At 42.6% G+C, this 27400-nt stretch overlaps 2 protein-coding genes across 11 annotated transcripts in view; one reads left to right on the top strand and one right to left on the bottom strand.

The window, feature by feature from the left end:
• Positions 1 to 1391, bottom strand: part of WDR64 (WD repeat domain 64) — a 73716-nt gene extending 72325 nt beyond the window's left edge. For 6 of the 10 annotated variants that reach the window (XM_074537554.1, XM_074537551.1, XM_074537558.1 and 3 more), the window contains exon 1: positions 1161 to 1391. The gene's annotated coding sequence lies outside the window, so the exon portion shown is untranslated. Of the gene's footprint in view, positions 1 to 526; positions 781 to 1160 lie in introns of those variants that run through there. The other 4 variants (XR_012579583.1, XR_012579584.1, XM_074537559.1 and 1 more) reach the window with 2 other exon arrangements.
• OPN3 (opsin 3) lies at positions 586 to 20307 on the top strand. Its single transcript, XM_005487562.4, has 4 exons — positions 586 to 1240; positions 12265 to 12584; positions 13521 to 13772; positions 16274 to 20307. The coding sequence occupies exons 1-4, from the start codon at positions 724 to 726 to the stop codon at positions 16541 to 16543; spliced, it is 1359 nt and encodes a 452-aa protein (XP_005487619.2). The 5' UTR covers positions 586 to 723; the 3' UTR covers positions 16544 to 20307.
• Positions 20308 to 27400: the final 7093 nt, after the last annotated feature.

Raw genomic sequence — 27400 nt, 5'->3', positions numbered from 1 at the left:
GACCTAAACTGAAAATTTTCTTTGGGCCCTTAAGAAGGCTGTCACATATCAACACATATTAAAGCAAACAAAGAGGTCTTCCCATGAGGAAAGCCAATGCTTGGTCTGGCAAGGTGTTTTGGGTGTAGGACCATGGTGAGCAAAATTCCCTGTGAAACACGCCGGGGTGGGTTGGGTTCGGAGACACTCTAACACAGCTGGGGCTCAGGGAACACCGTGCCCAACAGCAGCCAGAGCTGCACACAGGCAGCCACTGTATTCCTGTACAACACCCACTGGAGACACAGGTATAAAACAGGCGCCTTCACGGTGCAAACCGGGGTGTCTTACTTGCCCATGGCTGACACAGTGTTCGTTCCCACCACAGGTTAGCACGGGCCATGGTGGTGCTGGGTCGCTTTGTGGGTTCCAGCTCCTAGAGATAAGCTGTGAGCACTGCGGGGAATCTCCTGATCAGACACTATTGCCATAATAGGAGTTTTCATTGGCAGGACATTTGGGGAATAAGCCTAAGTATCGGTTGTACCTCTTCCCGGAGCTGGCGGCGGAGCAGGTCTGTCCGAACGCGGTCCCCGTGAGGGAAGCGCTGCTGGCGGCAGCCGTGGCCCAGCCAAAGCGCATAGAGGATTTTTAAGGAAGAGGAAACAACAGCCACATCCCGGCTACAACCGGGCCGCTCACCGCGGCAACAGGGCAACAAGACCTGTTTGCTCAGGAGGAGCCATGCCCGGGCCGGGCACGCCCCGGGGCAGGCGAGGGCGAAGCCACTCGAGGGCGCGCCCTCCGTGGGCGGGAAGGCCGCGGGGACTCCTCCTCCTGCCCGGAGCATCGGCGTGCGATGGGGCTGGGAGCGAGCCGGGAGCCTTAGCCCCGCTCCGGCCGGGAGCCATGCCGGCGGCGAACGGCACGGGCACCTCCAGCCGCCCGGAGCCCGCGGCGCCCGAGCCGGAGGTGCCGGGCGAGCGGCCCCTCTTCAGCGCCGCTACCTACGAGCTGCTGGCGCTCCTGGTCGCCACCATCGGCATGCTGGGCTTGTGCAACAACTTGCTGGTGCTGGTGCTCTACTACAAGTTCAAGCGGCTCCGCACGCCCACCAACCTCTTCCTCGTCAACATCAGCCTCAGCGACCTGCTGGTATCCGTCTTCGGCGTGAGCCTTACCTTTATGTCCTGCCTGAGGAGCCGCTGGGTGTGGGACGCCGCCGGCTGCGTCTGGGACGGCTTCAGCAGCAGCCTCTTCGGTGAGTGCTGGCGCCGCGGCCGCCGCCTGTCCCTCCCTGTCCTGCTGGGTCCTTCCTCGGCCGCTTGTACCGGCGGTACCGCGCCCTGTCCCTGCTTCCCAACCGCCCCATCCCTGCGTGTCCCTGCCGCTTCCCAACCGCCCCAACCGCCCCATCCCTGTCCTTCCCAACCGCCCCAACCGCTCCGTCCCCGCTTCCCAACCGCCCCAACCGCTCCCTGCCGGCCGCAGCCGCTCCATCCCCCCTGCCCCAGGCACCGCATCCCGGCCGCTGCCCCGAGGCAGTCCGGCCCAGGGGGTTCAGTCGCCGCCCTGGCGAGGGGCTGGGTGGGGGCGAGGAAAGCCGGCGCTTTTTTGTAAAAAAAAAAACCAAAAAGCGACAGTGCTGGAGAAAACGACCCGAAGCAAAAAGAGAAATTATTCCAGAATCAGTTTTCCGACCTCCCGCCTTTGCCTGTGTAAGGTGTAATGGGACGTGTAGGGAAAAGAGCAGCAGCACTGTTAGAAGAGGTCTCCAGTTCACCGAGTGACGCGCAGAATTCATGAGTATAAAGCACTGTGTTTTGGAGGAAGTGCTGCACTCTGTGGATAAGGAGCACGTATGACTCTGGGTGTAGGGTCAGCAGTGTTCTGCCTCCATGGAACAGGTGGAAAGCTGTTCCCCAGCAGCCTTCTCAGTGCTGCGACTTGTGTCTTTATAAAGCTACGAGGTGTGAGGCAGTACCTTGAATTTCCTTATCCATATGCGAAATTCGGATACCATCTTTCAGTCATTATGGTATCGCAGTTGGGCTTTGGGAAACCACTGATTCCTGTGAAATGTTAGCGCTGCAGGAGGAGTACTTACACTATTTCCATTTTCAAAACCTGTAAGCTCTTTACTGCTTTCCTTCCTGAAATGAATACCTACCCTTTGCATAAGTCAGCAGAAGAATAGGTTGCAGTCCAGCTATGTACATGCAGCCTCTTAAAAGGAATGTTGCTTTTTCTTTACCAGTAAAGGATGCTGCAAAAGAAGAGACTCGTGTTTCTAATGGTGAAAGTAAATGTTTGGCTAACCTGTAATGAAATCTAAAGCTCATCATGTTAGATACATCTTCTGGCAGAGATCTATAAGTTAGAGGTGGATCACAGTGCACTATACACTGAAATTGACTCTGAGGTGATACATTAAAGTCTTCAATAAGCTTTGAAGCTTTCCAGCATACATGACTTTTGTTTCACATGGTTCTATGGTCAGCATTTTGTGGGCTACTGTGTGAAGGTGCATGATTTCTCATGCTTGATTTGATTCCTGCCGCATAGTGCAGCAAAAATTTTATGTCTTGAAAGTTATGGTGGGTGCAGGATGTAGTTAATCATTTGTGCAGTGTTTGGTACCAGATAATTTCTGCAGTGCACAGATCTCAGGTGTTTGTGTAGCTGTTGGGATCACGAAAAGTACTAGAGCACTTCACTGGCATGAGGTGGTCTCCATCGCTCAGCCTGTTCAAACTGTTGAGAAACTCAAGTACTTGTCTGCCAAACAGATGCTGCCAGACAACTGAATGTTAATCTTACCCAGGGGATGTAAAGTACAATTCTGTTCTTTATCTCTTCTATATTATACTTATTATTTTCGATGGAAGCATTTTCTATATAGGTTCAAAAATGAGATATGTAGTAAGGGTAAAAAAATAGACTATAATAATCTCGTACCATCTTCTGAAATAGTAGAAATAGAAACAATGAGGTATATAAATGGGCAAGGAAATTGCTTGATCACATGTGACTTTCAATTTCTGTTTATTTTGAGGTATGCTACATAATTTGTTGCTATAGATATATTTAGTGTTGATGATTTCCTGCATCCCTCTCTTTAAGAATTTTTTTTTTCAAGAGAAATGTAGGCAAATTCATGGGCCTTGTCTAGAGAGCAGTCAAGTTAGAATCTATGGTTTGTAAAATTACGTCTTCCTGTGGTTACTCATGCTATGTTCCTCCTCCACAATGTGCTTCATTGGGAAGAATTTTTTATTACTATTAATATTAGAAAAGTGTGTGTTTGTGTGCAGTTGATCATAGGGAAGTGGATAGTAAATTCACAACTAAATGTTCAGGAATGATGCTTTAGTTTACTTTTTTCAGCTGCCATGTAAAGCAATAGAAAATATTTAACTTGGCTATCATAATTGAATATTCTAAATCATAACCTGATAAAGTGATGTCTGATTTTAACCTCCACAGTATTGTTTTCATATTCTCATCTAGAAATAGAATTGTTCCTTCCTGTTTTTGAAGATAAGTTGGTTGCCCACCTGCATAGGAAAACAGGGGCATGTCAATGAGGAAAAAAAAAATTATAAATGATGCCCTGTAGGTAGCATCATACTCTGTTAGCCATCTGGATTTTTGCTAGCATGGCTTCTATTTTAATTTTGTAATGTGTTTATGGAAAAAAAATAGTAATTTGAAGGTTGTTTGTTTGTTCCCGTTTTGTTGTTTTGCTTGTTTTGTTCCTGTTTTGTTGTTGTTGTTTGGGGTTAGGTATTTTGGTTGGACTTTTTTTTGGGTGGGGAGGGATTTTTCTTGGTGGTTTTTCCTGGTTTTTATTTAGGGGGAGGTTTTTTTTGTTTGTTTCTGTATTTTTTTTCCCCTCGTAGTGGTGAAGACACTGATTAAAGATTTCATTCAGAGCAACCAGGTATTGCATTTGTAAATATACTTCTCTTGTATGTAACAGCCCAAGTCACCTGTTATCTTGAGGTGATGGTGGTAGGGAAAGTAATGTAAAGTCTTACTTGTGTATTACTTACAAGTGCTTCTGAAAGTGTAACACTCTCCTCAGGAACTTTTGGGAATGTGAAGTACATTTGTTGATCAGAAGACATACGAAATTGATGGCTTTCAAAAGTGAAATTCTCATTAACTAAGAAGAGTACTTACAGCTTCGCAGTGTTAATTACTCACGAAGCCACAATGACATAATAAAGATGTTCCTGGAATAAAGTGGGGGTAGCTCTGATACCATGGATATGGAGTCTATGAAACCATAACAAATCACGTGAAGCTACTTTAGTGGTGTGGCTGTGTCCTGGGGTTGGGCCCAGTCTGGCTCAAATTTAGGTGAGATGACCAAAACCTCTTTATTTACAGCTTTGTGATTTCATCCTTGGGCATGAACTTGGACATTGCTGTGTGAGCTTTCTGTGCCAGCCCTTCAGGCCTGAAGGCTGTTCAGTCTTACTTTCCATCCTTATGCATCTTTTTTAATCAGAAGAACAGCCCCTAAGACCCAATACGTGTTGTAAGTTCTTCTCTGCATGTATTGACTTATAAATGAGAGGTTTCACTGATAGTAAACCAATTTGGAACAAATTATTAAATCTGCTTTTATTTTTTAATGGGTTTTTACTTTAAATTCAGAGCTAATTCTCAACAAATTTTAAAAATCAGATTCTTCCGAATTACTGTAGTTAATCAGGAATCATGGTGAAAAACATGATTCAGCAGTTTTATTTTAAATTTTCAGGTGTTGTTACAATGGTTTTCCTCATACTGTTTTGAAAGCTGAGATCAAAGTATTTCTGTGTTCCTCTTAAGGATTTCAACATGATTAAATACATAGGTGGCATTTGTGCTTAAAATAAACTGGTAGCATCTATATTTTCAGAAGACTTCATTACAGAATAATGACAACTTCTTTACCCCCTCACATGTATGAGGGCGCTCTCTACAATTTTAATAATTTTGCATTGAAGAATTGAGCATTTTCTTCGTAAGAGTGCTTCTCATTTTGTCAGCCAGTTGGAGGCGGAGTGAGATCTGGAACTTAGGCACTGTAAGCAGATGCTCACAGTCTGAAAATTTTAAGTTAAGAAGATGGCAGCATAACTACAGATTACTGTCTAGGAATAAATGGCTTTTAAAAAATGGTTAAATGGTTTAGAAAGGTTAAATGGTGCAGAAGTAGACTATTGTAAGGAACACAAAAACCATAAAATGGTTTTTGTGTTCCTTACAATAGTCTACTTCTCTGTATTATCATAACTTCCTCTTGAGACAAGCCCATGTGGTAATATCTGCTCTTGAGCTGCATTGCCCAGCTCAGAGCCTGATGTTTGTGCTACTGCCTCTGTTTTCTGTGACTTGAAAGATTTTCACTGAGCCTTTAGAAGGTGCAGAGACCTGCTTGCTACAGTGCAAAACTGATCATTTTGACTACTGAGCATCTGTCCTCATCACACAAATAACAGTCCCTATTTTCTTTCACTCATTAGAGTCTGAAGTCAAGATACAGTTTAGGTACATGTCTTCATAGCAGAGGCCCCAAGAAGGGCTTTTTTTCTCTACTTCAAAGCCATTCCTAGCACCTCTTATATTAGTGTAGGGAAAACGACATAAATGATTACCTGACAAGTCTTAGGGTAAGCTTTCCTGACGCAGTTGTCTGTTTTAGACACTAATCCCCATTTAATTTTGTTCCAGTGAGTTCCAGTGTTTATTTTGGTACAGATGGTGCATCCTGGTGTGATATGATAGTTGCACATCAGTTAAGTGCTGTATTTATACCATGAGGGTCACCTTTCTATGGAGGTGTGCAGTCAGCTCTATGCTGGCCCTACTGCATCTGCCACTCTCTCTTAATGTAAAATGCTTCTGACTCTTTCCCTGTCTGTAGTCACCCAAGCCATAAGCAGTAGAGATCTGTGTAATCTCTTTATCTGATTTAGCAACACGACTCATGTCTGGGAGGTGTGCTATCACTGAAGGCATAGCTTTTTGGTTATGATTTCTAGAGAAGATGCCTGACAGCTAAACATACCCAATAGTCTCGGTTAGCAGACATAGATAACTTCTTTCTTCAGATAAGAGGGTAGTTGTGAAATACAGCGTCAGGATGTCATGATCTTTGTGTGTATCTGCTGGGTTCTCACAGATATTTAAGGGTTTTTTTTGAATGACAGTGGCTGTCAGAACTTGATGCGCACAAGAGAAATTTGTGCACTGCTCACCCTCAGGCAGTGGGTGTCTGCTTTAATACCTCCTGTACACTGAAATATGCCCTGAGGGGTTTGAGGTAAGCTACTCTTGTCACATGGAGCCTACACACATATCCCCTCAAGCATAAATCACTTCAGCTAAAAGTAATGGCAGCTAAACCATTGGCCAGAACTGGTGTTCGAACACCTTCTAAGTTTAATTGTGCAGTTGAAGAAAGGAGTGGAAAAACTGGTTGAAAACAGGAATGGTCTTGAGGAACAGGCACCAAAACTCTGTATCTAAGGCCATCTTTTGACAGAAGATTGCATAGTCAGGCTGTACTCTAGGGTAGGCTTTGTATCATTAAACCTTCTTTGCAATTGAAAGGCTACTGTTATTGAAATGTGGTTAGAGACGTCTGTCTTTCCTAACTGCAAGCTGTTTTTGTAAGGGTAAAATAAACACTGCCAGCTTTTAATGTAAAATTAATTTAAAATATTATGTCCCTCCTGGACAAATTACCATTGATATGCAGCAGCTAGATCTCAATGAGCTACCAAATCAATGTTGATATCTGGGTGAATACTCCATTCCAGTAATGTGAATTAGAGGATGGGAAAAATTATAAGAATTTTACAGACTGTGCTCTCCTGTGAAAAGCTAATGTGTGTACAGCTGAGGTTTATTTGTTTATTTCAAGGCAAGGTGATACCACCACACCCACCACACCCACCAAATACTGAAGTAGGGATTATTTGCTTGGGAGTGTCCTGTGGACCTGGCTTCAGTTACAGCCTGTTCATCCAAGGCTCTTCCCTGCACAGGGACAGTGATGTCCTGTGCCACCCTCTTGCATTACCCATGTATGTTATATGCACTGATTTAATCTCACTAAAAGCATTTTCAATTGTTACTCAGCAGATAGTTTTAGGATCTTGTGTTACAAATAGCTGGAGGCTCAATCAGCATGCTTTTAGCTTTAGCTTTTTTTTTCCCCCTGAGTAAGTTAATCACTTGGAATATTGAATCTGGAAGAGGTGATTTATTTCACCATAATTTTATAGGACAGCTACATATAAAACATACTTGAAGTATGTTATGTCTAAGAGAAGGGATTTTTCTCCTCTCTAGATTTGAACACAGATGTTAAAATTATTTGTAAAATTAAAAGTGATAAATAGCTGGTGCCTAAATCTTATTGCAATGCCTAATTGCTGAATTCAAATAGATTGGTTATATATTTTGTAGTACAAAACTAGAGAGTGCAATAACACCTTTTCTTGCCATGGACAGGAAATTTCTTCTGCTCAATTTCTGCTGTCTGGCTTTTCAGATGTGAAAAGAGGTGAGTAGGGGTTGCAGAAGGATGGCTTTCTTCTGTGATTATGCAAAATAGTCATTCAGCATTTGAATGTAGGGAGAGGATTAATTGATATAGAAAATAATATGCCTTTTTGTTGTAGTTGAAATGAAGACAATACAAAGCAGCACATTCCATTTTCAGAAGGCTTCACACTGCTTTTATTATAGCATGCATGCTTTTTATACAGTCTTACAAAACTCACAAATTTACACTTTACTCGTTGGTCATGAAGGACAAAGAAAGTGCTTACTGGAATAAGCTGTTGCAGGTTTCTGTTATTTATCCTTCTTTCTTTCTTGGTTTCTATGTCAACAACCTTGGTAGAAAATTCTTTCAGGGGTAAACATGGATCCTCTTATCAAACTTCTCTCTGGCTCACAGAAGTTGCTGTAAAACCTCTTCCTCACCCTTTTACAGAAGCCACAGTCTGTCTCAGAAATGGATCTTATTTGCTACATTGTGCTGCAGTTGCTCTGTAGAGATGCTCAGACTTTGGGAATATTTGATATTGCCTCTGACCAAATTATAGGCCATGCTTGGGGCAGGGCCTCAATATGAAAATAAGGTGTACCTTGCATGGAGAGGGCAGAAGCTGTTGCAACTCTTCAAACTCATTGAAAGTAACACTTCAGTTCTGAAGGCACTGCAATATTTTTCTTCTTACTAAGGATTATAAACTCAGAATATACACATTGTATGGTATAACACAATACAGCTTAGCTATGTTTTACAGTCTTCTCTGTGATGACCTACACTATGTAGATTGAAGCATTTAATGATGTATCCATAACTGACTCCTGAAAAAGCCCAGAATATAGAAGAGATAATTAGCACATATGGTACATAATAAAATCTACACTAAGTGCAGTATTTCAATGGGGAAACAATGCAAAATGGCAAAAATGAGAATTTTCTTCATAAACATCCAAATAACAAGAAGTGGCTTGTCACTGCTTCCTGATTGTGTATGGCTGGCTGCTGGCGAAGAAGAGTTGCAACACAGAAATTGCAAACTAGTGGCTTAAACAAGAAGACACTTCAGCTTTGCTACATTTATCTGCAGCTTCAATGGGAATGACCCCATTTGTGCTAGGGTAATTGCCCAGGCTTAAATCAGAGCTAAAACTAGCAGCAGTTCCTAAACACAAAGAGTGTTTATGTTTATAATCAGCACATACAGATAGGGGTATTGTCTGAGATAAAAATCTGTATATCAGACATGCAGTCTCTGTAAACACTGGGCAGTAGAGTCTTTCTGAAAGAGTTAGAAAAAGTGAATTGCTGGTAGAGTAAATCAGCTCTCAGAATCTTGGGTCTTAGCCTTGAATCAAAATATGTAGATCTCCAGTACCTCGAGAAGCAGAACAAAATTTGTTTCAGATAAAAGGTGGAAATGGCTGAATTGGTTTGCAATCTGTATTTTTGCTAAGAGGGGGCTAATAGCCAAACAATAACCATAATGGCTTTCTGTAACAGATTTGCTTTTTTAATCAGCACACATTTCATCATATTAAAATATGGAACTCAGGATGAAATGTAATAATTTCCAAAAAAGCTCCTGTAGAGGAGTGGGGGCAGGGAGGGAAGTAAAATTCAGTGCTTTCCTCTGCACTAGACTACAGAAACTGAATGAAACATAAAAAATGCAGCTATAAGCATGCATAAATCATATATATCTTGTGCTGTGACCTGCATTTCCTGCCTCAGTGTCTGTGTGCTGCCAGACGCTCCTTGAATACCAACAGAGCAGGGATTTGTATTTTGGTGCATACTGTCCAACGGGCTGTCCAAGGTCCCATTTACAGTTCAGGGAGGAAAATTCAAGTATGTCTTTGAAGAGCAGTGGTTTTATACTGAAAGAGGCTTGATAGAACATTGTTCAAATGTGCACATACTGATTTTTAGAGATACTGAGCATTCAATGACTTCCTTGAGAATGTCAAGGACTTAGGAAATTATTGCTTGTGAACACCTGTACTTTCAGCCAAGCATGTGAGCTTTTGATTACTTTGCCATGGCTAGAATTCAGCACTCATAAAAGGGATGGGGAAGTATTAAGACCACACAGGGACATTAGTCATTGAATACCATTCGATGAAGAAAGGTGGTAAGGAGCAAAAGGTTAATTTAGGTATTCTGACTCATCATCCTGAGGAGCTGCTCTTTCTCTCCCCTGCTCAGACAAAGCTGCAGTGCACTATATAAGCTAACAGAACCTTTAGCTGAGTGATGTGATTTTCCTCCATAAACATGTCTGTAGATGACTATCATAACCGTCAGGTAAACTTTTTTAATTCCTAATCTTTGGGTAAGAGAAATGGAAGGGGAACCTGTTGCCTTAACTTGTGTTCAAGAAGTAGACTGCTTTTGTTTGAATAAAGCACTTACCTTTGCCAGTGTAAGTACCTATAAAATCCTGTAGTTACTTTCTAATGCCTACTAATATTTTGCTTAGGTACACATTGTTCGATGTATTTTCAGCATGTTAGGTCACCAAAAAAGGCATGATGGACTTTTCAACTTCATTTTAAAAAAACCCAAAAAACCCACCAACAAACCCAGCCTTAGGTCTTTGGAAACCTTTTTGCCCATATTTGCTAGTCCAATTTCAAGCTATGAGAGTGAAATTGTACAGCAATGATTTATACAAGGAAAAAAGCCCTACAAAACTAAATGGGAAAGGTTACTTCATTGCCAACGATGTCTACATCTTTTCATGATGAAAGTTGAAAGATAACTAGAAAAAAAATTAAAAATTGTTTCATTTTAAAGAGATATATGAAACAGTGTGGCACATTTTCTTTTAGACTGGGAAATTCCCTTAATCAAGAAAACTTTCTAACTCACCTCTTATAAAAAGGGAATCTTTTAATAACTACAGGATAAAGTAATTTTTTTAAGAATCCTAAAGGATATCCTACTGTGAGATACTTGGTTAATAATAAACTGCTTTTGCTGTTGAATATAGAGAGGCTATGTGTTTCTCTAGATTTTTTTACTCTTATTTGTCTTGCTAAAATTCATGTTGCTGTTCCTTCTTTGCTGTTGTTAATTTATCTGCAATAAATGTTTACTCTTTTTCAAAGTGAGATCAGGTTCCTGTTGAGTATATGATGATTGTTCTCTCTTTGGTAGTGAAACCTGCACAATTAACCTTCTTAGAGCTTATGGAACATATGAATGTACTTGGAGAAATGAAGTGCTGTGCATATGCATGAAAAAATAGTTGTGCTTCGTGTTAGATAAAATCTGCACAGACTTAGACACAGATATCTGTATAATCTCACACAATGCTGTGAAATACACCCTTTTGTTGTTTAAGAGCCTGTGTTTATGAACTTGGTGACTGAATCATAACGGATTTCAGGTGTCTGGGAGTTGCCTGATGGACAATTTGGTTTTTGATCATCAAGTGTTATAGACCATTGAAATCCTTATATTCTAATCAAGACAGAAATGCCTTAGCTTCATGAAATTTTAAAAGCGTCTGGATGGTGTAGTACTGGGAGCTGAAGATAATGTGTGATTTCTGTCATAACATGTTAATGATTATGTACTGGGTTTGAGGTGGACAGAAGAGAGTGCACAAATAAACAAGGACTGATATTTTTATGAAAACAGCAAGATAGGAAAGGACACTCAAAATAACTGAATGTCTTTCAGATGGGACACCTTCAGCAATGCAATGCTTTGCCTTCCTGGTTCTTCTTGGAATGGAAAGACTTCCAGGATATCTTGAAATAAATTGGAATTATTCTAGTCATTTTATTCACATTAAAGGTGCACATCTCTGCTTTCAGTTGCTGAAGGCTTTCTTTAATTTCAGTCTCAACTCTCACTTCACTAAGTTTCTAAGAGATTTTTTAATTGCTGATTATCTCAGTTTTATATGATAGCTTTTTCTTTTAAAAACCCTAAACAGCCAAAAGAAACCACAAACCCCAAGGGAACATATAACAGCAACTGCCAGCAGGAAAAACCCCAAACCTTGGACCACGATATGTCACTGAATGAAGTAATGTTTAGGAAGAGGTATTGGCTTGTGATGGTGTCAACAGGGGTCTTAGGATGAGGGAAGAGATGAGACTGTTGACTCCATGTTTCAGAAGGCTTGATTTATTATTTTATGATATATATTATATTAAAACTATACTAAAAGAATAGAAGAAAGGATTTCATCAGAAGGCTAGCTAAGAATAGAAATAGAACGATAACAAAGGCTTGTGACTGACCGAGACAGTCCAGACAGCTGGGCTGTGATTGGCCATTAATTAAAAACAACCACGTGAGACTCATCACAGCTCCACCTGTTGCATTCCACAGCAGCAGATAATCATTGTTTACATTTTGTTCCTGAGGCATCTCAGCTTCTCAGGAGAAAAAATCCTGAGGAAAGGATTTTTCAGAAAATATCATGGCTACATTGGCTTAGTCTCTTTTTCCCTTGTCCCACTTCTTAGCCATTGTACATCCTGGATCAGATGTCAGCATCCTACTCTGAGTATTTTGAAGTTGGAGATTTTGTTTGGCTTAGTAGTTAGTGAGTAATGAACAAAAAATCTTATTGGTGTTAGATTCATAATGTGAGTTAGGTAATTTTGAGTTAAACTGCTAGCAAACGAATCGTTTATCAAGAAGAGTGCAGTCCTGTTTACAGTATTTGTGAATAATTTACTTGATTTTCTTTATTTTTTTTACAGGAATTGTTTCCATTATGACTCTCACTGCTCTTGCCTACGAGCGCTACATTCGGGTGGTGCATGCGAAGGTGATTGACTTCTCCTGGTCGTGGCGGGCTATCACGTACATCTGGCTCTACTCACTGGCCTGGACTGGAGCCCCTCTTTTGGGCTGGAACAGATACACACTGGAAATTCATGGCTTAGGTTGCTCGGTGGACTGGAAGTCAAAAGACCCCAATGATACCTCCTTTGTGCTCCTTTTTTTCCTTGGCTGTCTAGTAGCACCTGTTGGGATCATGGCCTATTGCTATGGCCATATTCTGCATGCAGTAAGAATGGTAAGTTAGTTAGACTTCCCTTAATGTAATATTGACAGTGAAAAAATGTTGAAACTGTATATGAAGATTGGATCCAAGCCAAATTTGCACTCTCACTTCCCTTTTAAACTTTTGAAAATTTGATGTTCGTCTATGTCAGGTACCACTAGATAGGTTGTAGGATTGGGAGAGAACCAGCTGAGAGCCACTGAGGTCTGTTTGTTGTGTGGTTTTACTGGGAGGAAGTAGGGAAGGGCTAATACTTACTAATCACATCAGATCCTCACCTGAAAATTCAATACAAATCCTTAGTGTGAGAAAGTGTTAATGATTCATACTCTGTGGGTAGTTAGTCTGGACCCACTCAAGTTTATGGTCAACAGTACTGGCAGAATGGATAATTTGTGGAGTATGTTCATGTCCCATCTTTTCCGTATTTCATGACTCAGGTAAAATGGGAACCTGCTGCCTAGTATTCTGCTTTAGAGATTTCATGATTGTAGGGTAACATACTATGTGGCAAAGCAGTACAGAGAAATCTGTTTATGATTTTTTTTTCTCTAGATATTTTTGCCACGAATTTACAGGACTGTCTAAGTAGTCAGACAAAGGACCACCAATGTAAACTGAATTTGCTTATGCAATAGCAGAGGGCAAGTGATTTTTCTAAAGTACTTACAACTGCAGCATGCTTTGTTCCATCTCTGCATTTGTTGTTTTCTAGTAAATTAGCTATTCTATTTTTTCTCAGCTTGTATTTTTACACTTAATGTAGGGAATAAAATCTGAGAAACATGGTGTAAGCTTCCAGAAGAATTGTGGTTTAAAAGACAAGGTGTATGGTGTCTGTGCCTTCAACTAAGGGAGTGAGTCAGTTTCTTATAAATAAATGTAGAACTATTCAAGTTCAAGTAAAACATAAGGCTATTTTGTTTTACTATTTTTTTCTCTCTACAGCTTCGCTGCGTAGAAGATTTCCAGACAATTCAAGTGATCAAACTTCTAAGATATGAAAAGAAGGTGGCTAAAATGTGTTTCCTGATGATCTCCACGTTCCTTATTTGTTGGATGCCCTATGCAGTGGTCTCCCTCTTGATAACATATGGCTACAGCAACCTTGTAACTCCAACAGTAGCTATCATCCCATCTTTCTTTGCCAAGTCAAGCACTGCTTATAATCCGGTTATCTATATCTTCATGAGTAGAAAGGTAGGTACATTAAAGGTCTGATATACTTTATTCTGAATTTTTTTTTAAAATTTCAACAGCTAGGATAGATGGTAACAATCTAGAAGAAATAAAATCCCTGATGGTGCTTAAATACCACCAGATCATAAATTTAATTTGCTTTGCTAATTCAAACATTTAAATCACAAAAGGGACAGGAAAGAGTGCCAGAATGTCTAGTTTTGAGAATTTACCTGTGAAATGGGTTGCTAGTAGAAGACCTCATCTGAATCACTCCTTTACCACAGTAGAATTGCATCAGAGGAAGTTTATAATAATCAGTGTTTATTTTTTAGGAATAAAAAAACTTGTCTCTGACTTCTGTGTTATAGCAACACAAGGACTGATACGGGGAGTGTACCATGCACATTGTAAACTTCTGAAATCAAAAGTGTATAAAAGTATCTGGAGTTTAATAGAATCCCTTGACAAAGGGTAAAAAGCCGTGAGTGATTGCTGGAGGAGTTTTGCTGAGTTTCCCTTCCCTTTAAACTCATTATAGAGATGGAATTTTCTGTGGTTTCTGACACTGGCTTGTAGTTGCTGGGCAGCAGTGTGGGCCAGCCAGCAGCCTGTAGGGACAAGGAGGCCAAGCCAGTGGGTCTGGTCAGCCACAGGGGCAGCCAGGCAAAGGCTGAGAGCAGCTCAGGTCAGGACCCAGGGCAAGGGGCAGCTTAAATGCTTTCCTGAGTAAAAGCAGGAGGCCTCCAATGTGGCCTTGTTCTTCTCCCACAGCTCATTTCACAGCAGGCTGATGCGCAGTTACACGGCTGCACAATATCAGAGTTATCCTGGATATGGGAAGCTAACAACAGTCATGTTCAGAAAGGCTTTTTCAACAGAGTGACTTTTTAAATACACTGGCACTGACTCTGTACCTAGTTGTCAGGCTGAGTATCTCTTCTGAAAAACATTTTGTGGGTTCTGATACCCAGCAGCAAATTGAACTTGTACCAGGTATAAGGCCAGTAAAGACACAGGCAGGATATGTGTCAATCATCTGAACGTGTTTATTGGAGATGCATTGTGAAGTTTTTTTCTCTTGCCTCTAATCCCAGATTAGGAGGAACAAAATGATAGTATTTTTGCTTAACGTTTTTTGCTTATTTTACCCTCAGAAGGAATAATGAAACAAGTTCTCTATAATAACCTTCCTTTATCTGAACTTGTTCTAACATGCTTGTACTTTCTAACTTCTCTGCTACTCTGAGGTAGACCATTACCTCTGAAGTTGTCAAGGCTTCCACATGACCATTCTTTCTCTGAGATGATCCTTCTATGAGAGCTTGTAATTAGCTACGTTCCTTTCCCAATAGGACAGACCTATTGCCTTCTCTGTGTCAGAGTAGGATTAATTTTCCACAGCAAAACCTTGTTCTAACTTGGCATGTCAGATTGCTTCTTGCATGATATCTAGGAAAACAGAGGTACTGGCCATGCAGGATAATACTGAGTAATCCTTAACACTGCTAAATGGAAGGCTGTTAAAAAGAGATGTCCTACCTCCTTTTCAGAGAAAATGTATATTATTTCCCACCTGCTCCCGGGTGTTTGTTGTGTTTGGGATTTTTGTTGCTTTTGTTTTGGGTTTTTTTGGTATTTTTGTTTGTTGATTGAAGTCTTCTTCATACTTTCCAGGCAATTCTTGTTACAGGTTATTAAACAAAGGGGAAGTTGCCCTCTGGTTGCTTGTAGAACCAGGGTTCTTCCCCAAAACATCATGCTTTAAATGTGTGCAGATATGGAGCTACTGAATGAATGCATCTTTCACTCTTATACCTGGATCTTTGTTTTGTTGAAGCAGAGACCATAATTAGAGAATTAATACAGTGCTACTACTCAAATTTCCATTCTGTGTGCTGGTGTGAGCATTCACTGAATTCCTCACATTATTAAGTCACACAGTAGAACAGACTTCCTGTGTCATAGGTAGCTGCTGGTTATCTGAAAGACTTCTGTTCCAGCCATATTCAGTGGGAACATTTGACTTCTCTGCTACTAACCATTGAAATTTCATTTTACATCTGTGACATTAAATACTTTTGTTAAAATTCCACACCCTGGAGTTAGTTAAAGGGAAGAACAAGTCCCTTTGTATCCCCTTCCTCCCCTTGTTCCTTCCCTCTGTATACCCCTGCGAAGTGTTTGTGAGAATATTCTTTCCCACCTGGATTTAATATGTGATTTTGAATATAGAAACAAAACCTATAGCACACTTTGGAGCCTAGTTCTCTTGTCTTTTGCTTGTAGCTGGTAAAATATCCAGTTGCATTTCAGTGCCCTCTGTTGGCTCAGTGATCCTATTCAGATGTAGAGAAAAAAAGTACCCACTACAAAGGCAGCATGTTTTATTACTGAAACTAACTCACAAGATATGCAGAAGTCTCTTATTTTGAGTCTTTTACTGTACTGTGTCCTTCACTTCTTTGTAGATAGTGAATGCTTAGGGAGGTGAACATAATTCTGTTTATTCTCTCTTGCAGTTTCGACGCTGCCTTTTGCAACTCCTGTGCTTCCGCCTGATGAGATTCCAGAGGACAATGAAAGAGACACCAGCCACAGGGAGTGACAAACCAATACGACCCATAGTTATGTCTCAGAAGGCAGGGGACAGGCCAAAGAAGAAAGTGACTTTCAGCTCTTCCTCTGTCATTTTTATAATCACCAGTGATGACACCGAGCAAGTAGATGACAGCAGTAAACACAATGAGACAAAAGTAAATGTCATCCAAGTAAAGCCATTGCAGGGATGAGCTGAAGAGACATGGGAATGAGATGGATTTCAGCCACTAGACTGTTGAGGCTGGAGATGGTTTCAGGGGCAGTGTCTGTGGGCTGCCAAAGGAAACCACATTCTTAAGCTGTGAAATACTGAAGGGATTCAGCATCTGAAGCTCTCCAAGTAGTTCACTTTTGGTCACAGTACGGAAATCTCTGCTAAAATTGTTGATGGATGTCATTACTTTGAATTTTCTTAAAGCATATTTTATGATTGCCATTCAGAACTTTCGGTATTTTAATGTTTTCTGAATATTGAGCCTTCAGTGAATAATTAAATGGATCTTGTTTATATAATTTTGTTCTCAGTGAAATATTTTTTTCCCCACCGACTAGGACATGATCTGTAGCTTGTTGGATACAGCTTGAAGGGAAGTACTATGACCTGAGAAAACTATAGTATTTCAGTTGGCCTTTCTAAAGATCAGGTAGAGAGTTTGTAAAGAAAAATTACCCAGTGTTCATATTTATGAAAGTAAAATTTGAGTAATTAACAATAACAGTGTGTGATTCTTTATTAGTTGATGTACAACATATTTACCACACTGACAATCATGTAACAATTTATGAAAATGGAACACTAGAAGTTTTGGTAAATTTCTTATCTTAGGGGTACTCTGAAGTGCAGTGAAATGAGCTGAAACTTCATGAAATTATTTTCTTTGAAATAGTGAGATTTCATTTCCTTTCATGAAAAGAAGTGAAACAAGAAATAAACAAATGAAGTTAAGGGAGAAGACAAAGAAAGGAAATATAAGGAAGTGAAATGAAATTGAAATAAAATGAAAATTCTTGGGAGAAGTTAAATTTTTGAAATGGAATGGAATGAAGTGCAGAGAAATGAACCAAAACGTAATGAAGTGATACTGAAATGGTGAGATTTCATTTCCTTTTGTGAAATGAAGAAATTCCATCACAGCAGGGTACTGAGATTGATCACTCTACACTTTTGGAATCTGGGCCAGCCACGGTGATGGGGATCACAGCAGCAGTGACAAGCTGCCATTAGGGTTTGGGTTAGGGTTCAGAGAGCTGCAGAACGTACAGCTCCAGGAAAACTGGGGCTGGAAAAGGCATGCCAAGGCAATCCTGACAGGGCACCAACTTGGCTGCTCCTACGACTTTCTAATCTGGACCTCCCATGGTGATCAGAACCCCAGCCCCAGTGACAAGATGCCGTTACACCTAGAGTTCCAGGGACACTGGGGCTGGAAAATGCATAACAAGATAATTATAGTGGGGGCACAACATTTCTGCCTTCGCACCTTGCAGATTAGGGCCATAAATGGGGATCTCAGCTACAGCCCCAAGATTGCTAAATAGTGTGAAAAAAAAGAAATTCTGAAATGAAGTGAAAACAACAGAATGGAATAGAATGACTGAAACTGTGAAATGACACTCCTTGAAATTGTGAGATTTCATTTCCTTTCATGAAATGAAGAATTTTTATTAAGAGATTAGAAAGTGTGGAGCTGGCAATGTGGACACCCTACCGTGATGCCCTTGCAATGCCTTTTTGAGTGTCAGTGTCCCTGGAGCTGTAGGCTGAATTAACAACCTAAAACTGCGTTTCTTGAACTGTTGGGGGTAACTTTTCCCTGTAGCCTGTCACTGGCTTTGTAAGTGTGGCTCTGTGAAGTTAGTGTGCTGCAGTCCTATTTGCTCATCTTTTAAAAATTACTATTTCCTGTACTTACTGCAGCACTGCTTCAAAAATCGCACCCTGCTACAGAATTTAAGTGTTGTAACCATCAGTCTTTGAGGTTATTCACAGTTTCATCATCTTTTTAAAAAATTAAAAATCCATCTTTGGTCTATTCTGCTGTTGTCACAACAGAAAAATTTATTACAATGTGGATAGAAAGACTGATGCTGGACCTTTCCCATTACAGGCAAAGGATGATTAAAATTAGCATTTGAAGAATTGGTTGTTCATTGAGTAACAGAACTGGAGACTTGGATATAGGAGAAGGAGAAAATGGAAAGGACAAGAAGGGATAAGCAGGGTTTATAATTAATGAAGATTTTAAGTAAACTAGTTGGTAATAGCATTCATGATCCTGTCATGCAAAGGGAAATTACAGGTGTGTTGAGTACCACGATAATCTCAGAATCAAATAATTTCTCTTACAGATGTTTCATTGATTTTGTGCATTAATAGAAAAATACATATAATGATTTAGCTTAAGTACCATTTTTAATCTGCAAATGCAGAAACCTCAGTTTACTTGTTGCCTCCCAGCACCTGGTGTGTCAGGACAGCTGGGAGGCATTTCAGCATCTCCTTCATGCTGGGGAAGGGATCCCCTCTCACCCTGTGCTTTGAGGCTGTCATGAATCCTGAATCCATGCCCACTGACCTACCTGGGGCTTCTGCTGCTGTGCTGGATCCCATGGAGGCAAGAAACTGCTGGATGGCAACAGATCTGCTCCACAACCATGTGACCTTCCTCCTTTTTCAGCTCCAAGAAGAAACTAGATTTGTTCTGAATGTATCTGACTTCATGCAGAAGAGTTGAGCCTTATACTATTAAGACTTTTTTTTTAATCACAGTGATTACATCAGTCAGGAGATCAGTATTCACAAGCATACCCCTTTTGCTTGTGCCCTGCATAACATTGGTCTCCTGCTGCTGTTTCCTGCTAGAATACTGCATCAGCTAAGTGAAATGGATATGCAACGACTGTACTGTGCTAAACCACCCAGAAAGAGCAGTTTTTAGGAATACATTTATTCTTGGCTTATATAAGCAACCTTCAGCTCAAGAACAGAATTTGCTTGTCTAATATCCAGAGGTAAGAGATGAGTAAAATCTGGCTATGATGGTGGAAGATTTTATTTGATGTACATGCAAACATCTCAGACTGACAAAATACCTGACTGCAGATATTGTCAACGTCACCACACTTAGGGAGTGTTGTTGTTTCTCATGAAGGAAAAAAGGATGAGGGTGAGGCTGGAACTGTCCCAGAGGATGGGAATGCCTGTTTCAAGTAGGTGCCCCCTTGGGGTTAGCCTGGTACTTGTGCATGCCCCTGTCCCTCCTTCTGTGGCAGCAATCGTGGGAAGAAAAGCAGGAGGGAGAAGTGCACAGCTGATCTCCGTTCTCTTCTGCCACAGGCAAGCGCTGCAGCCTCTGAGTTCCACTCGCCTGATGCCCAAGGCCGCCTTGCCTGCTGCTCTGACCTGGCTCTGCATTCCATTTATCCAGCTCAAACTTAACCCTTTTTCTTGCTCTCAAAATTAAAATTAATATTTGGTACAAATGAGAAGACTTGGCATGAAGCAGGAAAGGGAATGAAATATTGAGATTACAATGAGGCCATTGTAATTGAGGCCATATTCCTGCACTTCAGGTCATCCTACTGACTTTCCTTATTTTCACCTTGTGTCATGTTTATTTTTTATTTTTTTTTGTTGTTTTGCAATTTCAATTCTTTCTCTTCTGTCTCTTTGTTTCCCTTTCTTTCCTGATTTTAGGGATTTCAAAGGGAATAATTTGGGCAAGTTTTGGTCATTTTCCCTGTACTACATTTCATCTTAGTACAATTGGTTGCAGTCACTCCATTTCATATTTTTGGGATTTTTCAATTTCATTTTTGATTGACCATATCTCCTTTTTGGAGTGTTTGTTCATCTCTGTCCTCTGGCTTCAAGATTTCATTCCCTTTCTTGAAAGGAAGAAGCTCTGTAAGACAATGAACAGAAAGAGAAATTATGTTGAAGTTTTGAAGTATCATAAAGTTTGATAACCATGCCTTCCTTTATTTTTCTAGATATTTATTTTTATTAGAAATAAAATTTTCAGTGTAACCAAGCGTTGTTGTTTTTCTGAATGTTGTCCCTTCCTATTCTGTTTTTTTTCTCTTTATATTTTTAACTAGTTTTTATATTCTTTCAGCAATATTTTTTTCTTTTATAAAAGAAAGCCTCAGATGTGTGGACTTGGATAGGTTAAGAGGGAAGCATAACATTTTTGAGACCTCTGCCTTATTGTATGGAGGTTTGTGAGGTCATCATGGATTTAGCAGTGTGAAAGGGAACAGAAATGATACATAGAAAAATTTTTGCGAGAATGATGTTCAAGTGAGATAGCACTTAATTTCAATCTAATATACATTTATTCTGCACATGACACACAGTTGTATCTGAACACTGGGGATTCACCAATCCTGATAATTTGAATTGGAAGCAGCCTGAGATATACATCAGTTACATGCAAGACCATTTTATATCCAGATGAGATGTGTCACTGTCCTGGTTTAGGACAAATTAGGGGAAATCTCCAAGAGGGAGCCCCCCAGAACAAAACAAACCTCCAACCACCCCTCCCCCAACACCGGGTTCGGGAAGGAATTTCTCGGAGGAGCAAAGTGGAAAACAAAACCTATTTATTTACAAGTAACAAAAGAACACTCCCCAACACAAGAAAAGAAAAGGGACCAGACTGTGTTGTGGAGGGCGCCGAATCTTCTCTAGCAGGCTTCGGGTGTCCTGGAGCTCGCAGGTCAGAATCCGGAGCCGGTCCAGTATCTTCAGGGGAGGGTAAGAAAGAGAGAGAGAGAACAAAAGAAAAAGGAAAAAAAAAAAAAACAGCGCAAAAGCAAAAAGCAAGCAAGCAAGCAAGCAAGCAGCTAGCAAAGCCAAGCAGCAAAAGCCAAAAGCCCAAAAGTGCCTGGTCCCACCCCCCCCCCCCTCCTCTCTTCCCCATCCCGCCACAGCCAGACTGCCGGGGGGGGGGGGGTGGGGGAAAAGGCACAGCTGCCAGACATAACACACGATATTGGGATAAAGGCTGTCACCCCACGACACTCCACCCCTTATCCCATATCGTGAACATACAATAAAAAACATTCATTTCACTTACTCACACCTTTTGACACTTACGCATTCCTCTCATCTTACTTGCTCAAACCTTTGACACTTACAGTTTCCTTCTGTCTCACATTCAACAAACAATGACAGTCATATATGAGTCTCATCCCACAATCAGGTCTCCCTGAGGTACACACCGTGTTGTTCCATCTTTCTGCATTATCCACCATGTATTACCTGGTCCTTGAGCAAAGACAATCCCACGGATGGGTTTGTCTGTACTCGAGGCAGGGTTGATCCATACTGTCTTTCCCAACAAACCTCTGACATGGGCCACTGGGGCTTTATCCCCATCTATTATATTAAGGAGCTCAGACTGAGCAGGACCCGCTCGGTTGGTGGAACCTCGAGTGTTAACTAACCAGGTAGCCTTTGCCAAATGCTGCTCCCAGTTTTTTAAAGACCCCCCTCCCAATGCCTTTAAGGTGGTTTTTAACAATCCATTGTACCTTTCCACCTTCCCTGCAGCTGGTGCATGATAGGGGATATGGTATACCCACTCGATGCCATGTTCCCTAGCCCAAGTATTAATAAGATTGTTTTTAAAATGAGTTCCATTATCCGACTCAATTCTTTCGGGAGTACCGTGCCTCCAAAGGACCTGCTTCTCAAGGCCCAAGATAGTGTTACGGGCTGTAGCATGGGACACAGGGTAGGTTTCCAACCATCCTGTGGTGGCTTCTACCATGGTTAGTACATAGCGCTTGCCCTGGCGTGTCTGGGGCAGTGTGATGTAATCAATCTGCCAGGCCTCCCCGTATTTGTACTTAGACCACCGCCCCCCATACCAGAGGGGCTTCAGTCGCTTGGCCTGCTTAATGGCAGCGCACGTCTCACAGTCACGAATAACCTGAGAGATACTGTCCATGGTTAGATCCACCCCTCGGTCTCGTGCCCACTTATAGGTGGCATCTCTACCCTGGTGGCCTGAGGCATCGTGGGCCCATCGTGCTAAGAATAACTCTCCCTTATGCTCCCAGTCGAGATCTATCTTCAACTCCCCTATCTTTGCAGCCTGATGTACTTGCTGGTTGTTTTGCTGCTCTTCATTAGCTCTACTTCTGGGGACATGGGCATCTACATGGCGAACCTTCACAGGTAACTTCTCTAACCGAGTAGCGATATCCTTCCACTCTTCCGCAGCCCAAATTGGTTTTCCTCTGCGCTGCCAGTTGGCCTCTTTCCATCTCTTCAGCCATCCCCATAGAGCGTTGGCTGCCATCCAAGAATCGGTATACAAATAGAGCCTTGGCCACCTCCCTCTCTCTGCAATACCTAGGGCCAGTTGAATAGCTTTGATTTCAGCAAATTGACTGGATTCACCCTCTCCTTCAGTAGCCTCTGCAACCCGTCGAGTGGGACTCCATACAGCTGCTTTCCACCTCCGTTTCATCCCTATGACACGACAAGAACCATCAGTGAATAGGGCGTAACGTGTTTCTTCTACTGGCAACTGATTGTATGGCGGAGCTTCCTCAACCCGGGTCACTGGCTCTTGCTCCTCATCTGCGACACTAAAGCTTTCACCTTCGGGCCAATTTGTAATTATTTCTAGAATCCCAGGGCGATTTAACTTCCCAATCCGAGCGCGCTGCGTAATGAGGGCAATCCACTTACTCCAAGTAGCACTGGTGGCATGGTGGGTAGAGGGAACCTTTCCTCTGAACATCCATCCCAGCACCGGTAGTCGGGGTGCCAGAAGGAGTTGTGCCTCTGTACCAATCACCTCTGAGGCGGCTTGGACTCCTTCATAGGCGGCCAAGATTTCCTTTTCTGTTGGAGTATAGTTATCTTCAGACCCCCTGTAGCTCCGACTCCAAAATCCCAATGGTCGGCCTCGGGTCTCGCCAGGTAGCTTTTGCCAAAGGCTCCATGGCTCCCGGCTGCAGAGTAGAGCACATTCTTCACATCTGGTCCTGTCCTGACTGGACCAAGGGCTACAGCATGAGCGATCTCCTGCTTGATCTGGACAAAAGCTTGCTGCTGCTCAGGGCCCCAATGGAAGTCGTTCTTCTTGCGGGTAACCAGATAAAGGGGTCTCACAATCTGACTATACTCAGGGATGTGCATCCTCCAGAAACCTATAGCACCTAAGAAAGCCTGTGTCTCCTTCTTATCAGTTGGTGGGGACATAGCAGTGATTTTGTTAATAACATCCGCAGGAATCTGACGCCGTCCATCTTGCCACTTCACCCCCAAGAACTGAATTTCTCGGGCAGGTCCCTTGACTTTGCTCTTCTTAATGGCAAATCCGGCGTCCAGGAGAATATGAATTATCTTCTCTCCTTTCTCAAACACTTCTATTGCCGTGTTCCCCCAAACAATGATATCGTCAATATATTGTAAATGTTCTGGAGCCTCACCCTCTTCTAGTGCAGCCTGGATCAGTCCATGACAGATGGTAGGACTGTGTTTCCACCCCTGGGGCAATCGGTTCCAGGTGTACTGCACTCCCCTCCATGTAAAAGCAAACTGAGGCCTGCATTCTACTGCCAGAGGGATGGAGAAAAACGCGTTAGCTATATCAATGGTCGCGTACCACTTTGCTGCCTTGGACTCCAGCTCGTACTGCAGTTCCAGTATGTCCGGTACAGCCGCACTCAGTGGTGGAGTCACTTCATTCAATGCACGATAGTCCACAGTCAATCTCCACTCTCCGTCAGATTTTCGCACGGGCCAGATAGGGCTGTTAAAGGGTGAGTGGGTTTTACTGACCACCCCTTGGCTCTCCAGCTCTCGAATCATCTTGTGGATGGGGATCACAGCATCTCGATTCGTCCGGTACTGCCTGCGGTGCACTGTTGAGGTGGCAATTGGCACTCGCTGCTCCTCTACCTTCAAAAGTCCTACTGCAGATGGGTCCTCTGATAGTCCAGGCAAGGTATTCAATTGTTTAATACCCTCTATCTCAACTGCAGCTATTCCAAAAGCCCACCTGAATCCCTTAGGATCTTTGTAATAGCCATTCCGGAGAAAGTCTATGCCCAAAATACACGGAGCCTCTGGACCAGTCACAATTGGATGTTCCTGCCACTCCTTCCCAGTCAAGCTCACCTCAGCTTCCAACAACGTCAACTGTTGTGATCCCCCCGTCACTCCAGCAATGGAAACAGGTTCTGTCCCCACGTGTTCCGATGGCATTAAGGTACATTGTGATCCAGTGTCAACCAATGCTTCATAGTCTTGTGGCTCTGATGTGCCAGGCCATCTGATCCACACCTTCCAAAAAACCCGGTTCTCCCGTGCCTCTTCCTGGCTGGAGGCAGGGCCCCTCTAAGCCAGATTGTCCTTCTTTCCTTGGGCATATGCCTTGGAAGTTCCTTCAAGGGGATCGGACATGTCATCGTCATCATCATACTTAACATCTCGGCTACGAGCGACCGGAGCTGCTATCTTTTTGGTTATACTTTCTCTTCTCTTCAAATCACGCACCCGTTGTGCCAAAGCAGCGGTGGGTTTTCCATCCCATCTCCTCATGTCTTCTCCAGACTCACGCAGGAAAAACCATAACTCAGCCCGTGGGATGTACCTTCTCTCCCCATCAAAGGAGCGCCGGCGTTGGACACCAGGGCTTCTAATTTGTACGGCTGAGATTTCAATAAGGTCCTCCTTAATCTCTTCCCGGAGTTTCTTATGATTCTCCTCTATTTTGTCTTCTAGTTTCTGCAGTCGGGTTTCCACTGCTGCAATTCTGGCATGAGTTGGGCCATGCACAGCATCTGCGTACGCTCGAAGCTTCTTTGCCATATCGAGCACAGTCTCATATGTATCATCTCGCTTCATTATTGCTAGGGCGGAAGCGTATTCAGGTGGCCCAAGTCGCACAAGTTTCCTCCACATTATCGGAGTGCATGGTACCAGGTCCGGATTCCTAGTTGTTGTGTCATCTGAGAAAACGAGCTCTGCGACCACCATCTCTCTCAGGCGTTGGATCCCCTGTTCTATGGTCTTCCACCGTGTCTGCTGCATATAGAGATCATCCGTACACAGGTACCGTTCTGCTACGCTTCTTAGGACCCGTTCCCAGAGGCTGTGAGGGTTAGCCCCCCTCATCACACCTTGATCGATGGCAGGATCATGTGACAGGGATCCCAAATGCCTCACTTCAGTACCATCCAAAACCGTAACCTCCCCTGCAGCATCCCAAAGGCGGACTAACCAACTAATAATAGATTCGTCAGGTTGTCGGCTGTAATCCTTTCTTAGGCCTCTGAGGTCCTTCAGAGAAAAGGAGTCAATATTGGCTCCAGATTCTGTGCCCCTTGATGTGGCCTCTGATTTTGGTGAGGGTCCTTCTTCTGCATCATCGTCATCATCCTCCACCTTCCGATCGGTCTTGCCTTTACACTTTCCACCTCTTGTATTAGCTGCAACAGCCATGGTTTGGGGCCTATTGTCTGATTCAGCTGCTAGCCTGGAGCCTGGGATGTTAGCTGCAGCCTGGGTCACTGGGATAGTAACTAACTTATCTCCCTGTTCCCTTTCTGCTATCTGCTGCTCCACAGTATCTAGCAGAGTACGGTAAACAAACGCCAAGGCCCAGCTCACTGCAGTAATCCTTTCTTCCTTAGTATTACCATGGCACTTCTCCCTCAAATACTTTGCCACTTCGACTGGATTCTGAATTTGATCAGATGGAAAGTCCCAGTCTATAGGATCAGAAAATTCCTTTAAAGTCTGGCCCATATACTCCCATTTCCCACTCCAGTCAAGATTTTTCCTGCTTTGTTTTACTCCTGAATCAGGAGTCTCTCTAACCCCTCTAGAAATCTCAGCTTTCATTTTATATACACTCCAGACAGTATAGACAAGGCTTAATAAATTAAATGCCAGAAAGATGGTTTCTTTCAAACTCAGGGGAAAGTCAGTATTTTCTAATAGAGATGTCAACAATTTGTAGGAGAAGAAGGAAGACAAAGGCTGAAAAGCCCCTTCCTCTTCTTCTCCCCAAACAAACTGAGTACACAGCCATGACAACAATCCATACATTCCTGAAATAAAGTCCAGCACTGTTATCCGACACATCATCACACATAAGGCCAGCACAATGATTATTCTGGTTAGTGCCCCCCGCTTACAAAAGCTACTTATTAGGGACAACATCAGAGCTATTTTGGGGTAAGGAAATAACCCTAGGGACCACAAAGGTATTAAAACTTCAAAAGCCCCTAGGGACCAGAAAAACCGGCAAGCTTCCACTCCAAATGACATTATGAATCACCAATATACCCACAAAACAACCAAAACCAAAATATTATTGTTATAGGTTTTTTTTCCACTGTTTTTGGCCTCCGGTTTCCCGGCCAACGCACCAAAAATTTATTGTCCTGGTTTAGGACAAATTAGGGGAAATCTCCAAGAGGGAGCCCCCCAGAACAAAACAAACCTCCAACCACCCCTCCCCCAACACCGGGTTCGGGAAGGAATTTCTCGGAGGAGCAAAGTGGAAAACAAAACCTATTTATTTACAAGTAACAAAAGAACACTCCCCAACACAAGAAAAGAAAAGGGACCAGACTGTGTTGTGGAGGGCGCCGAATCTTCTCTAGCAGGCTTCGGGTGTCCTGGAGCTCGCAGGTCAGAATCCGGAGCCGGTCCAGTATCTTCAGGGGAGGGTAAGAAAGAGAGAGAGAGAACAAAAGAAAAAGGAAAAAAAAAAAAAACAGCGCAAAAGCAAAAAGCAAGCAAGCAAGCAAGCAAGCAGCTAGCAAAGCCAAGCAGCAAAAGCCAAAAGCCAAAAGCCCAAAAGTGCCTTGTCCCACCCCCCCCCCCCCTCCTCTCTTCCCCATCCCGCCACAGCCAGACTGCCGGGGGGGGGGGGGGGTGGGGGAAAAGGCACAGCTGCCAGACATAACACACGATATTGGGATAAAGGCTGTCACCCCACGACAGTCACCCTGCAGAGGGAGCCATTGTGTTATCAAGCCAAACAAGACTCTTTTATTTTTATTGCAGG

The sequence above is a fragment of the Zonotrichia albicollis genome, chromosome 3, assembly GCF_047830755.1.
Source record: "Zonotrichia albicollis isolate bZonAlb1 chromosome 3, bZonAlb1.hap1, whole genome shotgun sequence".
NCBI classification, from domain to species: domain Eukaryota; kingdom Metazoa; phylum Chordata; class Aves; order Passeriformes; family Passerellidae; genus Zonotrichia; species Zonotrichia albicollis.
Note: the sequence above shows the minus strand (reverse complement) of the source record. Positions and strands in the feature narration are given on the sequence as shown.